General features: G+C 53.3%; 1 protein-coding gene across 1 annotated transcript; it reads right to left on the reverse strand.

Moving 5' to 3' along the window:
• Positions 1 to 367: 367 nt before the first annotated feature.
• P2RX6 (purinergic receptor P2X 6) lies at positions 368 to 10,587 on the reverse strand. The gene is made up of 12 exons (XM_088532251.1): positions 10,457 to 10,587; positions 10,250 to 10,382; positions 9,334 to 9,405; positions 5,950 to 6,025; positions 5,149 to 5,242; positions 4,777 to 4,857; positions 3,765 to 3,906; positions 3,448 to 3,557; positions 3,077 to 3,170; positions 1,986 to 2,054; positions 1,206 to 1,283; positions 368 to 412 (listed from the first exon to the last, which is right to left on the reverse strand). The coding sequence occupies exons 1-12, from the start codon at positions 10,585 to 10,587 to the stop codon at positions 368 to 370; spliced, it is 1,125 nt and encodes a 374-aa protein (XP_088388377.1).
• Positions 10,588 to 12,317: the final 1,730 nt, after the last annotated feature.

Consider the following 12,317-nt stretch of genomic DNA (forward strand, 5'->3'; position numbering starts at 1 on the left):
ACTAGACAGCGAAGCAGCGCAAAGCGCTTTAAGCCTTTTGCATTGCTCACAGACCAGCCGTGCTGCCAGCGACAGCAGCCGCCGCAGCAGCACTGCAGGACCTGCCCCGGGGCCTGGCCGCTCTGGGCGGGCGGCTGCAGCGCTCTGCACTGCTGGCGCTGGGCTGCAGCGGGCCGGCTCCGTGCCGCTTTCGCCAGGACCTGCTGTTGCTGCGGGTGTTCCTCCAGGCAGGGCAGAGCCCGGCAGTGCACATGCAGGCCCACAGGGCTAGTGGTCGCCTCCAGCTGCAGCTCACGTTGCTTCCACCACATCTTCCTCCATGGAAGAGGGTCTAGCACTGAAAAACCCCGCTGCTCTGGCCAAGCCATCATGGCTCTGCTGTGACCTCTGCCTTATCTTTTGGGGGTTTTGCCTGCAAAATGCAGAGGGTCACTGGTTACTCTGTTTAGCATGCTAGAGACTTGGATAGATGGCGTGGTCAGGTGGGCCATGATGACCAGGCAATATTTGCAGCCCCGTGTGCTCAGCTCTGCTGAGTCCCAGGAATCCTGCTCTTACGGGAAGGCTGCATGAAGGACCTCTGAAAGGGCCACCCAACATACACGGCTATGACTGTGACACCTGGGCTTGGCAGTATCACACTGACTAGTATCACACAGGCCAGCAAAACACACTGCTGATCTAGGATATGAACACTGACAAGGTTCCAATACACCATCTAAAACAGATGCTTTTTTTTTTTTTTTTGACCCAGGTCTGGCCAGATTCAGTCCTAAGAGAGTGAGTTTTATTGTGAAGTTGGTACAGGCAAGAAAGGTTTAAAATAGGGAGTTTCCCTAAGCAGGAGACTCAGGGAAGCTTCATTCCTTTTCAGTTTGAGCTCAAGGGGCTCTCTCCTTTCGAGCTCCCTGTTGTATAAAGGAAAACTGAAATCAGGTGGCTTTTCCCTCAAACTGGACCACATCTGGTTCACTCTCTTTCACTCACTCATTTGTTGACTAAACTTATGAGAGTTTAATTTCTATGTCAGGTCCAGTGAAGTTGGTCAATGATGTTAGAGGGAGGAAAGATTCACTCTGCTTGGGCATCCCCAGATGAGAGGTCTTGGGAAATGTGTTTTAAACAAAAGGCAGAATAGCCAGATCACCCCACAGAAGTGCCCTGCAACCTCAGCTCTCTGAACTGGCCCTGCAGCTTCTCCTTACCTCCTCAAACTTCTCTTTCCAATAGAAGTCAGCCTTTGCATCCAGGTAGAGCAGAACCAGGTCACACACCACGGTGACCTAGACAGGGACACATGCAGCACAGCAGTCAGGAGTAGCTCCGTCGGCGGTGAGACTGCGTGCACGAGAGCCAAGACCTCAGCCCGCAGCACCCATCCAAGCTGCCCAGCCCAGCATCCCAAGTCCACCCCGTCCTGGAGCTCAACTCCACCATCTGGTTAGAGCTAAGGGGGAGCTTTCCACCCTTTCCTGCCCTCCAGGCAGCCCCACAGGCCCTCTGAGGCCCATGTGCAGCTCGAGAAGTTAGTTGTGACCATCTGAGCTGCAGAGCAGGGACCGAGGGTGCAGGCTGGTGGCCTGCAGCACTGCTGTCACAGCCTCACCAGGCAGCAGGGTGAGCAGCGACCTGGAATGCCATGTCTGTTTGAAAAGCCAGGGAAGAAAAAGGACATTAGGGGATGTGTCCTCTTCTGCTAGGGAAACAGAGCAACCAGCAGCACCTTGACAGTGCTCACTTGTCCCGCCTGGCTACAGAGCAAATGTGTGGCACCCGCAGGGCAGACGAAGACACGTGGCTTCCATGGCAAGTCCTGACCCTGACACCTCTCCAGATCCTTGCTCTGGTCGTGTGGTCACTGCTCATGATCACAAACAGGAGCTAACGCTCGTGCCAGTCTCCTGGCAAGTCCCCAGCTGGCACTAGGTAAGTGGCAAGCCCCAGCACATGGATCAGAGGAAAAGGGCACATCTGAAAGCACTCACAGCACCCAAGAGCGCGACACCAGTGCCGAGGCTCACGGCAAGGGGAACGATGCCGAATTTCCCAGCCTGCTGAAAAACAGAGGGGGAAGAGGAAGGACAGAGAGCAGGTACGAGCAGTGAGAGGGTTGTGACAGAAAGTGCAGCTTGCCTAAGGTTTGCTGTCCTGGGCAAAGGTTAAGCGCTGGATGGAACAAGGGTCATTTCTTCATGCTCAGTTTTAGGCACTTGGCTGTTCTCACGTTCAAAGAGGGAAATCGGGCAGCTCATAGCTCAGCGGCAGAGGAGCCACCTCCTACTTCTACGGCATGGCTGGAGACTCCGTCCCACCTCAAAGCTCCAGATGGAGCTTTGGAAAGCTCCATGGAATTACACCCTACAGTACAGCAAACACCTTTCTGTTGTGATACGCCTTCTTTGCTACCCAAATGAGTCTGGTGGAGAGAGAAGGATCTTTTGGTGCTGCTTTCTCCTGCTCTATGCCTCCCTCATCCTGGTGTGTACCCTGTCCTGCTTTTCAAGCTTGTCTTCCTTCAGGTGAAAAGACCAGTTATGGAAAGCCCAGCTATGGAATATCTCTTGGGGCAGCGAGTCCTCTCCGTGCAGGCCCCATCTTGCACAGTATTTAGTGATGCTGCACACAGTAGCATCTGCCATGATTATGCTCATGCCTTCCTCCCCAGAGATGCAATTACTAAAGAAAGGATTAATTGTTCGAGTTCAGAGGTGTTCAGGTTGCTCTTCAGTATATTCCCAGCCAACACTGGTCGCTCAGAGGTGCCCTAAGCCACTCTGACCAGACATCTCATGGTATGTGACCATGTCAGATGCTCGACAAACAGAGGAAGCCTCAGGCCATTGCCAAGAACTTCCATTTCAAATGGGACAGACTATTTCTTCCTGCTCTCTATGGCGCCCCAATCTGCTCTGAGGAAAGCAAAGCTCTGGAAAGAGGTGAGGAGCTCTTCAGGGTATGAAGGAAAAATGCCTGAAGAAGGCAAAGGAGCCTCAGGAGACAGCAGAGCAGTGAGGAACAAGTTCTGATGAGAAGGGAGATGGGACCATGTGTTTGGGGACCTCATGGGACACAGTACCTCGCCATGCACAGAGATGTCAAAGCGGATTCCATAGAGCTTCAGCAGGCTCCGGTAGTGCCTTTTTTGGGGATCCCAGTAGTAGGTGGCAGTTCTAAGGAAGACACAAAGGACAAGGCTCAGAAAGATTCACGGTGATGGACAAGGCCTGTCAGTGTCCCTGGCTGCCGTGGACACCAGGTGCCTGTGCACACTCGGTTTCCTCCAGCAGGCAGGGACAAGGACGATGCACATGCTGGGTGGCAGCAGCAGGGCCTCTGCTCCTTGCATCATCTTCCCTTTAGGAGCGCCGAGATCTCCAACGATCCCTGTGCGAGTGCCTGTTCCAGGGAGCTGTGTGGCTGCTCTCCCAGCCCGGTTGGGGTCCGCACCTGAAATTGTAGTTCCTGTCCTGCAGCTGGAAGGAGTACTGAGGCTGGCACTGGGCAGCAGGGTGGTCCAGGTCACAGTCCCACTTGATGTCAACTCCAATGCAGCCCCCCTGCAGCACATCAACACACGTTTCGTTCAAGGAGAAGCAAAGGACTGGACATTTGTTAGGTTCTTTGCTGTTCAAGCGTTCACAGCTACTGATGTAGATAGATTGGGTTATTCCCTTAGTAGTTCAGGGGACAATCCCACCTTGTCCCTGCCCATGCCCTAGGGGAAGTTCCAGTCACCTTCACATTTCAAAAGGAAAAGCAAATACCAGCAACGCCAGATTGCCAAAGGTCTCTCCAGCTGCCTCCACCATGTCGCGGATGCGGAAGACTGGGCAGGATGGGTTGGTAAACGGATCATACCTGCAGCTCTTGAAATAGGTGGAATCATTGGTTTGCAGAGTGTTGTCCCTGGAACAAGAGACAGCAACTACTGTCACAAGAACTGGGAATGTGGGAGGTCACAGGACACTGCTGCATGGTGCAATAGGACAACCTCCTGCTGCTCCCGCGATCCCAAAGCAGCAGGGCCGCTACTGCTCCTGCTGAGAAAGGCCCCTCGTTGCCTCTCCTCATGTCGCTACAGAGCGGGACCACACGGGCTGCAGAGAGCCCGGGGCTGTCTCTAGGTCTGGTCACCTCCTTCTAGAACTGCCTGCATCAGGGCTTGGTCTATCCCTCCTTTCCCAGTCTCCTCCATCCTGGGACACCCATCAGCCCAAGGACATGCATTTAATACAAGCGTCCTCTGGTCCTCACGTTGCAGGAGGGTGGAGGGAAGTTGGCCCACAGATGGAGTCGTCACCCTTTCCAACACCTCCCAGCACAGCCTGCCATGCTCCTTTCTCTCCCAATTCCTCTGCATTTGGGTGTCATCCTTTTCCTTCCTGCACCTCCTCCCCACAGCATCAGTCACTGCTGTGAGACATGACCCCGCTCCAGAGTTACTGCTCTAGGGGAGTTGAGGTCCCCGACAGAGGAAAGCAGCTCAATTAACAGGACTCAAACCATGAGTTTACAGTACTCTGGACATGTGGAAACACAGCAATCATCCTCGCTGGGGATTTCACAGTCCCAACACTTTTACCACTACAGACATAGTCAGAAAGGCCACATTCTCCCTGAATGCATCACTGAAATCTTAACTGAGAGCCAAGACTCTCCTTGATGGGATCCTGATTCTTGGACATCTAGGCCACTCAGCATCAGGGCAGACAAGCTCAGCACAGATGCTGGACCAGGCTGCATGCACAGTTCCAGTAGAAGGAGCTTCATACTTACTTGGAGAAGTTAAATTTGGTGAAGTTCACAGTATTTTTTATAAAAAGAGTAAAATTCTCCGCCTCAGCCAGAAGAGGTTTCCTGGAAAACAATCACTGATGAACTCAAATATTTGTACAGTGGCCAAGGTATAGCCCCCTGCCTTGCAATCTTTTCCATGACTCTGAGACTTAAACTACTGCGGTTATCTACAAGAAATGCTCTTGCCTGAAGTTCTCTGGGCTTAACTGAGCAGTAGACCAAAGAGAAGGACCTCTTTGAGCTCCACTGACTCCTTGCTGGCCAGCAGAACAAGAACACCGACTGCACACAGAGAACCAACAACCTCAGAGCCTGTTCAGACACCGGCTGTCCCCCGACCCTGGACCTTACCTGGGCAGGGTGCCGTTCTCCACCGGACACCAGCTGTAGATCTCGCAGGTAGAATGGCTGGTGTTGTACTTCACACATTTCCCAGTTTTTATCCCTGGAAAAGAGGACAGTGCATCTCACTTACACATTGCACCTCCTCCGGGGCTGCTCCGTCACCTCCCTCCTGTACAATGCCCTGGCCATGGTCCTGCTTGCTGCTCCGGCCTTCTCAGGAAACGCAAAACACCATCTTTAGGGTTTTCCCCTCCCCAAAACTCCTCTGGGAAGCCCTCCCCCAAGGCCAACAGCAGAGGCTGTTTTACTAAACCGAAGGGCTGTTGGTGGCCATGGTCCCTCAGGCAGCTCAGCACCCGCCTGTGCAGCCCCGCAGCTCCTGCTGCTGAAGCCACCCGCTCCCTGGCCGGGAATGTCACAAGCTGGAGGGATCCGGCCTGCCAAGCTTGGGCAACCGACCTTCTAAAGCTCCTCCTTTCTAATATTAATCAGTGTGAAATAAAGCAGGTTTTATTAAAAAAGGAAACCCTGCCAGTCGCAAAGAACATTGGTTTGGATTTCAGCAACCAACATGAAAAACAACCAATCTCTTTATTTGCTGCTGACAGGAGCTTTTGCCATTAGGACCAACTTTCCCTGCAGTGACAGGTTGCTTTATGTTTTTGGCCAAGAATAATCTCTGCAGAGCCCTTCAACACACGCTTACAAATATGCTGAATTCTGCCAGTTTAAGCATCTCTGTGCATCTGTTTGTTAGCAAGCACGGGCACATAAAAATGTTATTTATCTTAGCAAAACATCCAGTACCATTGCCATGAACCACTGGGTTTCCCATGGGACAGTCTGCATCTTCTCTGCAAATCCCATCGAGAACAGAGGGGCTCTAATAGAGAGCAATGAGAAAGCAAGAGGGAGAGAGGGCGAGGAAGAGGAGAGCGAGAGGGCGAGGAAGAGGAGAGCGAGAGGGCGAGGAAGAGGAGAGCGAGAGGGCAGCACTGTTACTTGACTGCACAACACCTTAAAAGCCACGAGGTCATTTACCCACGTTTCTGTGTGGCTGCTCCTATCTGCACGTCCCAGTCACTTACTGCAGCATCCATCACATCCAAAGCAGCATCCTGGGCACCCTCCGGGCACGGGGAGAGGCTCCTCCGCAGGGCAGTCCCTCTCCCACATCTCCGCTCCCCTCCGTGCTGCCCGCAGCAGAGGAAGCCCCGGCTGCGGGCTCAGAACAACCCTTTTAGCTGGAACTGGCAAAATCCCGACTTGGGTTCTGGAGCTCTCAACGCGGAGCCCAGCCAACCTTGGGAAGCACCACAGGGTTCCCCTGGCAGAAGGCTGCAAAGGCCTAAACACAGTGTAACACAAGCTCGAAAGGAGAAATTAAAGACTTCACCCTCATGCTGCGGGCCACGTGCAGCTTGCAGGGCCCACAGAGGGCTGGAAGAAACACTCATTTGTGAGAAGACTTCCTCTTCCTGCATCATATCCACACGTCAAGGATTCAGCCTATAGAAGGACCCTGAAAACAGGTATTTGCAGATAAGTGCGGCAGTCCCTTCCCAAGGGGAAAAAAAAAATAAGAAACTCGCTGAGTAGCAGTGCTGCTTCTCCAGCACAGACACCTCCTGCTGTTCAGGGCATGCAAGCTGCAAACCTATGGACAAATCCTCGTTTTGAATCCTGTGATGGTGCTGCAGGAAGCCTAAACCTGGTCAAGATGGTTTCATCATGCCTCCCTACTACCTTAGTTGGAATCCGCTTCGGAAATCTGTCTGTGATGACATTCTCCACAGAAATGACTGGAGCTAGTTCACACATGCCATGAACCCACCGTGAGAGAGGCAAAAGAGATTAGACTCAGTTAAAAGGCATCTTAGGGCTCTGGATCTGTGCTTCTAGAGCTCTCCAACCCATAGCTGTCTTCATTGTGAAAGGGTATAGGAATCTGGAAAAAAAGCAGGAGCAGCATATTTTTCTAGGAGCCGATGCAAGAACTGCAGATTTGGGACAGGACGGAAATTTGTGAGTTCACTGGCATTTAGGAGGGTGTTTGCAGGGTGATTATTCTGAAACCTTATCAGAAACAGTTGCTGATTTCTAGCTCTCAACAGCTGTGCAGCCTCAGCTGTTCCACTTGCTCTCAGCATCTGCTAGAAGAGCCGGGAAGCAAAGCAAGGCTACTTGGAGAAAAACATCGGGAGCATCACCCTGTGAGCAAGGAGGGATGAGGCTTCTCCCAAGATCCAAAACCCGCCCATGCTCCAAGGTCAGGGCCCTGTGTTGCTGGGGGCTGACAGCAGCGACACTCACTGCCAGCAGCAGCAGCTGGTCCCAACGGGCTGGGCACACACGGATGTGCTGGAGACCGTCATTTATGAGCAATGTCCCCTGCGGCCCACGGGCAGCATCTGCTCAGAGCCCCACTGACCGGCAAACGCTTCCCACCTCTTCATCCTCCTTGGATCATCTCCACTAACCTCCGTGGCTCCTCGCAAACAGACACAGGGGATTTTCAGTTGTTCAAAGTCTTCAGAATCAAGACTGAACGTCCTCCTAGGAGGGCTGCCTTAGCAGTGCCACAGATCTGTGCTCAAGGCAGACAGCAGCTGCTAAATCAACCTGGCCTGTGTTATGTTCAGACCAGGGCCACTACCCTAATGGTCCCCTTTGGACAGTGCCAACTGCAACATCACCCAGGAATGTTTGTGCAGGCAGATGCTTATGGATGAATTGGAACTTTTTGTATAACTTGCCCTAGACCCAGCCAGTACCGCTGCCTGGTGTCCCCAGCACAGAACACGCTGATAACTGAACATCAAAGCTGCCTGTGCTGCTCAACCTCCAAGACTTCCCAAACAGCCATTTCAGCTAGTGCCCGAGAGCCAGGCACGGAGCAGCTACCGGGGAGCAGCACTGAGCAAAGGCCCAAGACATGCGATAGCACTATAATGAGATGGAAATAGTCTGATTTCTCTGTCTTCTTAGCTTGCCTCAAAGGCAAAACAAACACCCAGAGATGCCAGGGACAGCCTGTGTCACAGCCCTGAAACGCTTTATGGGGCATTTTCTTTCTGCTGGGAGTGTTTACGCCAGTACCAGTGGTTTAGGAATTCTGAACATTTCAAGAAGGACCATTTGTATCATTTTCTCAGAGCAGCAAATACTGCTCCTCTTCCCCCAGCTGCAGCCTGTGTTCAGGCAGCAGCCCAGCCTGGGAGCCTGCAGCACAACAGCAAGCTGGGAGAAGGCATCGGGACCACCGAAAGCCCGAGGGACCATGAGGACAAACAGTGCTTGGCTCTGGCACCAGGGGCCAATATTGGTTTAGCTTAAAACCCATTTGCTGCTGTTTGCCAAGCAGTGCTCGGTCTGCAGGAGCTCAGGCAGGCAGCTGGCCAGAATCCAGCCTCAGTGGGGAGATTTCTCTCAGGAAACACGTACCACTAAGTGTTTGCTGACGGGAAGCTGCCCGTACACCCTGCTTCGCTTCTCCTAAAAGGAGGCCCTAGGACGGAGAGTGCTAGTCCTACGTGAAGGAGAGAGAAAGGAAACGCGACCCAGGCATCCACAGAGCTTGGGTGAAACTGGGTGTGTGAAAAAGCAACAGGAAAATTGGCAAAACAGAGGAAAGCGAATGGTACAGTGAGTTCAGAGACCATAGATATAGACAGTATATAGATAGCATATAGATGGCATATAGATAAACAGAAAGGCAATAGCAAGTGCTGAGGAGACGGGATTGCTGATGGCTCTAAGGCCACAACACAGGGTGTAACAACAGGGCAACACAGCTCAAACTCTCCTGAGCTGCCTTTAACCCCAACTACTAGGAAAGCACCAACGATCCTGCAGTTTTACCACCCCTCAAGAGCCCCAGAGACTTGAGGAGGACCCAACAGCTAGTGCCTCTTGTCCTTCGGGCTACCACGGGCAATTCTGGCCACTCCACTTGGACACATAGGCCTTGCACATGGAGCAATGACAATGAGGGAAACTAGTTGTTTTCCTTCTTTTTCTTTTCTTTTTTTCTTTTTTTTTTTTTAATAGAAATTTCTCCTCCCTTCTGCCTGGCCTTGCACTGAGTTTTGCTGCACAGCTGCTATTCTGCTACAAAAATAGGCACATTAGTATGCTTTAAAAAATTAATCCCATCACAACAGAGCTAACAAACAGCACAGCACTATTTACCTCAGGACAGGTGCCTTGGGTTTGCTTCATTGTACTAATGAAGTTGGTCACCAGAAAAAATGTATTTTCTCCCTAGGAGGCAGGAAAAAAAAAAACACACACACAACAAAACACTTTAGTTTTTAATTTACACTGTAATTTCCCTCCCCCCCCGCCCAGGAGCAGAACAAACTGACCTTCAATCCCAGTCTGTATTTCCTTTTGTTTTAGATTTTATTTATTTATGTACTTATTTTTGGCAGTAGAGATAGTGAAGCAGTCACAATTCCTTTCATAAAGTGCTATAAGCAACTTCACTCGTTTACTACAAAATTTGTCATTCCACTGACCAAAACGTGGGTTAAACGGCAAGTTGTACCCATGAAAACTGTCCCCTGTGGGAGGAAGAACAACCAGCCGGAGCATCCGCAGCACCAGGGAGCAGCAGGGCGGGCAGAGCGCCTGACTCGGCCTCCCGGTTCACAAGTGGGATGGTGGCAGCGGGGCACGGAGCGAGGCTGGGAGCAGGGCAACGGGCACTTCCATAAAGGATGTGGGCACTTCCATAAAGGATATGGGCACCACTGGGCACTTCCAGAGAGGATATGGGCACTGCTAGGCACTTCCATAACGGATGCGGGCACTGCTGGGCACCTCCCTTTGCCTCTTCTGGGCCGGCAGGAGATGGGGCGCAAGGGACCCCTTACTCCGTGCTGGTTTCAGGAGCCCTGTGCGTCCAGGAGCCACCTCCACCCCAGGGAGAGGGACGCAGGTCCCTGCTGTGTGACTTGGCATCAGGGGCTCGTCCAGGGGACGCAGGGGACGGGCCAGATCCGTCCAAGCTGGGGACGGGCCTCGGGGGCAGAGGAGCCCTCGGAGGCCCCACAGTGGCCCCGGGCGGTGCCGGGGCGCAGGGGGACCCCCGCGGGGCACCTACCTGCGGCGGCTTCACGTAGTCGGCCACGTCCCAGAGGCGGCTGCCGAGCGACACCCCCTTGAGCTTGGTGACCACGGCGGCGCGCGGCGCCGCGTCGCGCTCCTGGTAGCCCTTGCGCAGCAGCAGCGCCCACCTGGGGGGCACGGAGCGGGTGGGCGAGCGGGCCGGACGGGCCGCGAGCCGCGGCGCCCGCGCGGCCGCCCCTACCCCAGCACGTAGCCCAGCGCGCCCAGCTGCAGCCCGCGCTGCAGCAGCCCCACGCGCCGGTTCCGCGTGAGCGCGAACTTGGCCGTCTTGTAGTGCAGCAGCTCGCGGCAGGCCCGGCCCGCCGCCCGCATGGCGCCCGCACCGGCACCGGCCGCGGCCCAGCAGCCCCCGCCCCCGGCCTCCCCTCGCGCTGCTCCGCCCCGGGGGCGGCCGCTCGTCGCGGCTGTCGCCGCCATGGCCGGCCCCTTGGCTCCGTGCAAGCGCAGTAATCACAGAGCTACAGACTCGTTAAGGTTGGAAGGGACCTCTAGAGCTCGTCTGGTCCAGCCCCCTGCACACGGAGGGTCACCTAGAGCACGTGGCACAGGACTGCGTCCAAGCGGGTTTGGAAGATCTCCAGAGAAGGAGACTCCACAACCTCTCTGGGCAGCCTGTTCCAGTGCTCTGTCACCCTCACTGATTTTTTTTTCCCTTAAGTAATGCATTTAAATACTTCAATACGTTAAAAAAATGTCGAGGTTGCAGGCAAAGCAGCCTGAGGTAAGTTCAAGGAGCACCCAGGTGTACTCAGAGGTACGGGAGCCCCTGCCCCGCGTGTTGTGCCTTGCGCTACTTGCAGCACCCTGTGTTTCTGTGCCTGCGCCTCCCAGGCTCTGCTAGGAGACGGTCAGAACAGGGCTCTAAATCAAGCGCTTTGGTTGCTGCACTGAAGGATGGATTCTGTTCACAGGGAACAAGGTCAGTGTGGACAGCTGAGAACAGGCCCCAGCTCTGTAATACACCTGAGTCAACCCTTACCTCTTTGCTCGAGAGGTTTCAGTGAGTCAGGTGCTATAAAACACCTGTCAGCACGAAACTTCCTTATTTATTCTGCAGTATTTGGGCTCAGTGAGTGAGGTTTACACTGGTGTTGCTTCAGCACTGGGAAAATTCAGTCTGTATCTAAATGGTAGAGATGTTCATGCTTTTATGTGTGCAGTCCCAGGAGGCCGCGGTGCGGCGGGGCTCACAGTGCCACCCACAAGGACGGGCCCATCCGCATACCCAGCATTAAGAAGGGGGCTCTGCAGAACGCAGCTCCAAGAGCTACGTTAGTGCTCTGCTTGCCCCAGGCCTTTGCAGAGGAGGGACAGTTAATTCTTTAAGCTTCCTGAAAATTATTTTCGGATGTTCACAGTCAGAACCAGTGTCAGCTTCAGCGATTCGTCTCCAGCATCTTCACTCTCATTTTTTCCTTACAGCATTCAAGCATTCAAGCAAGGTGGGTAATGCACAAACTAATTCACAAAGTCCTTTCTTATTTAGCAGCTGGTGTAACTAGAGAAGATCCACTTACATTGGCATTATCACATCAATTCATTATTCACTGGAGTTAGATACAGCTTTTGTGTGTGTGAGAGAGACAGAGGTAAGCGCGTTGCACCATTGGGGAACTATAATTATCGGGTGAGCACTGGGGTGTGACAGCGTGGTATAACTGGGAGATATATATAAATATATGTCGAATGTTATTGGAATTATCTTGCAGGTTTGATGAGGAGAGCTCTGGAGAAGCAGCACGAGCTGGGTCTGCTCAGGACAGTTGTCTCCCAGGGCACAGGAGCGGCCGGCCAGGCTGCCCACGCGGAGGGCAGGAGGTTTTGGATTACGGAGCCACAGGACGTGCTACGCTTTGGCACCTGCTACAAAGAGTTATTAAGGATTAATGCGGAGAAGGAAGGACTGGAAAAACACCTGCAAGTTTCTCATGCAGTTCCCTGGATCCCCAAAGTAGCCGGATGAAGAGTGTCTTGCCATCTTCTCACTCTACACTCTCCATTTAGCTAACCTACAGAAGAATGTAAAAACTAGATGGGTAGGT

Source organism: Tinamus guttatus, unplaced genomic scaffold (genome assembly GCF_059628265.1).
Source record: "Tinamus guttatus ecotype Peru unplaced genomic scaffold, ASM5962826v1 Tinamus_guttatus_pri_ptg000459l, whole genome shotgun sequence".
In the NCBI taxonomy this organism is placed as follows: Eukaryota; Metazoa; Chordata; class Aves; order Tinamiformes; family Tinamidae; genus Tinamus; species Tinamus guttatus.

Excerpts from the sequence above, each read along its gene's own strand:
- P2RX6 (XM_088532251.1), bottom strand. The coding sequence starts at position 10,587 with ATGCGGGCGGCGGGCCGGGCCTGCCGCGAGCTGCTGCACTACAAGACG. Across the intron at positions 6,026-9,333 it reads CCCAAGGCACCTGTCCTGAG|AGCCCCTCTGTTCTCGATGG; the intron begins GTAAATAGTGCT and ends GCTCTCTATTAG. Across the intron at positions 4,858-5,148 it reads GAGAACGGCACCCTGCCCAG|GAAACCTCTTCTGGCTGAGG; the intron begins GTAAGGTCCAGG and ends ATTGTTTTCCAG.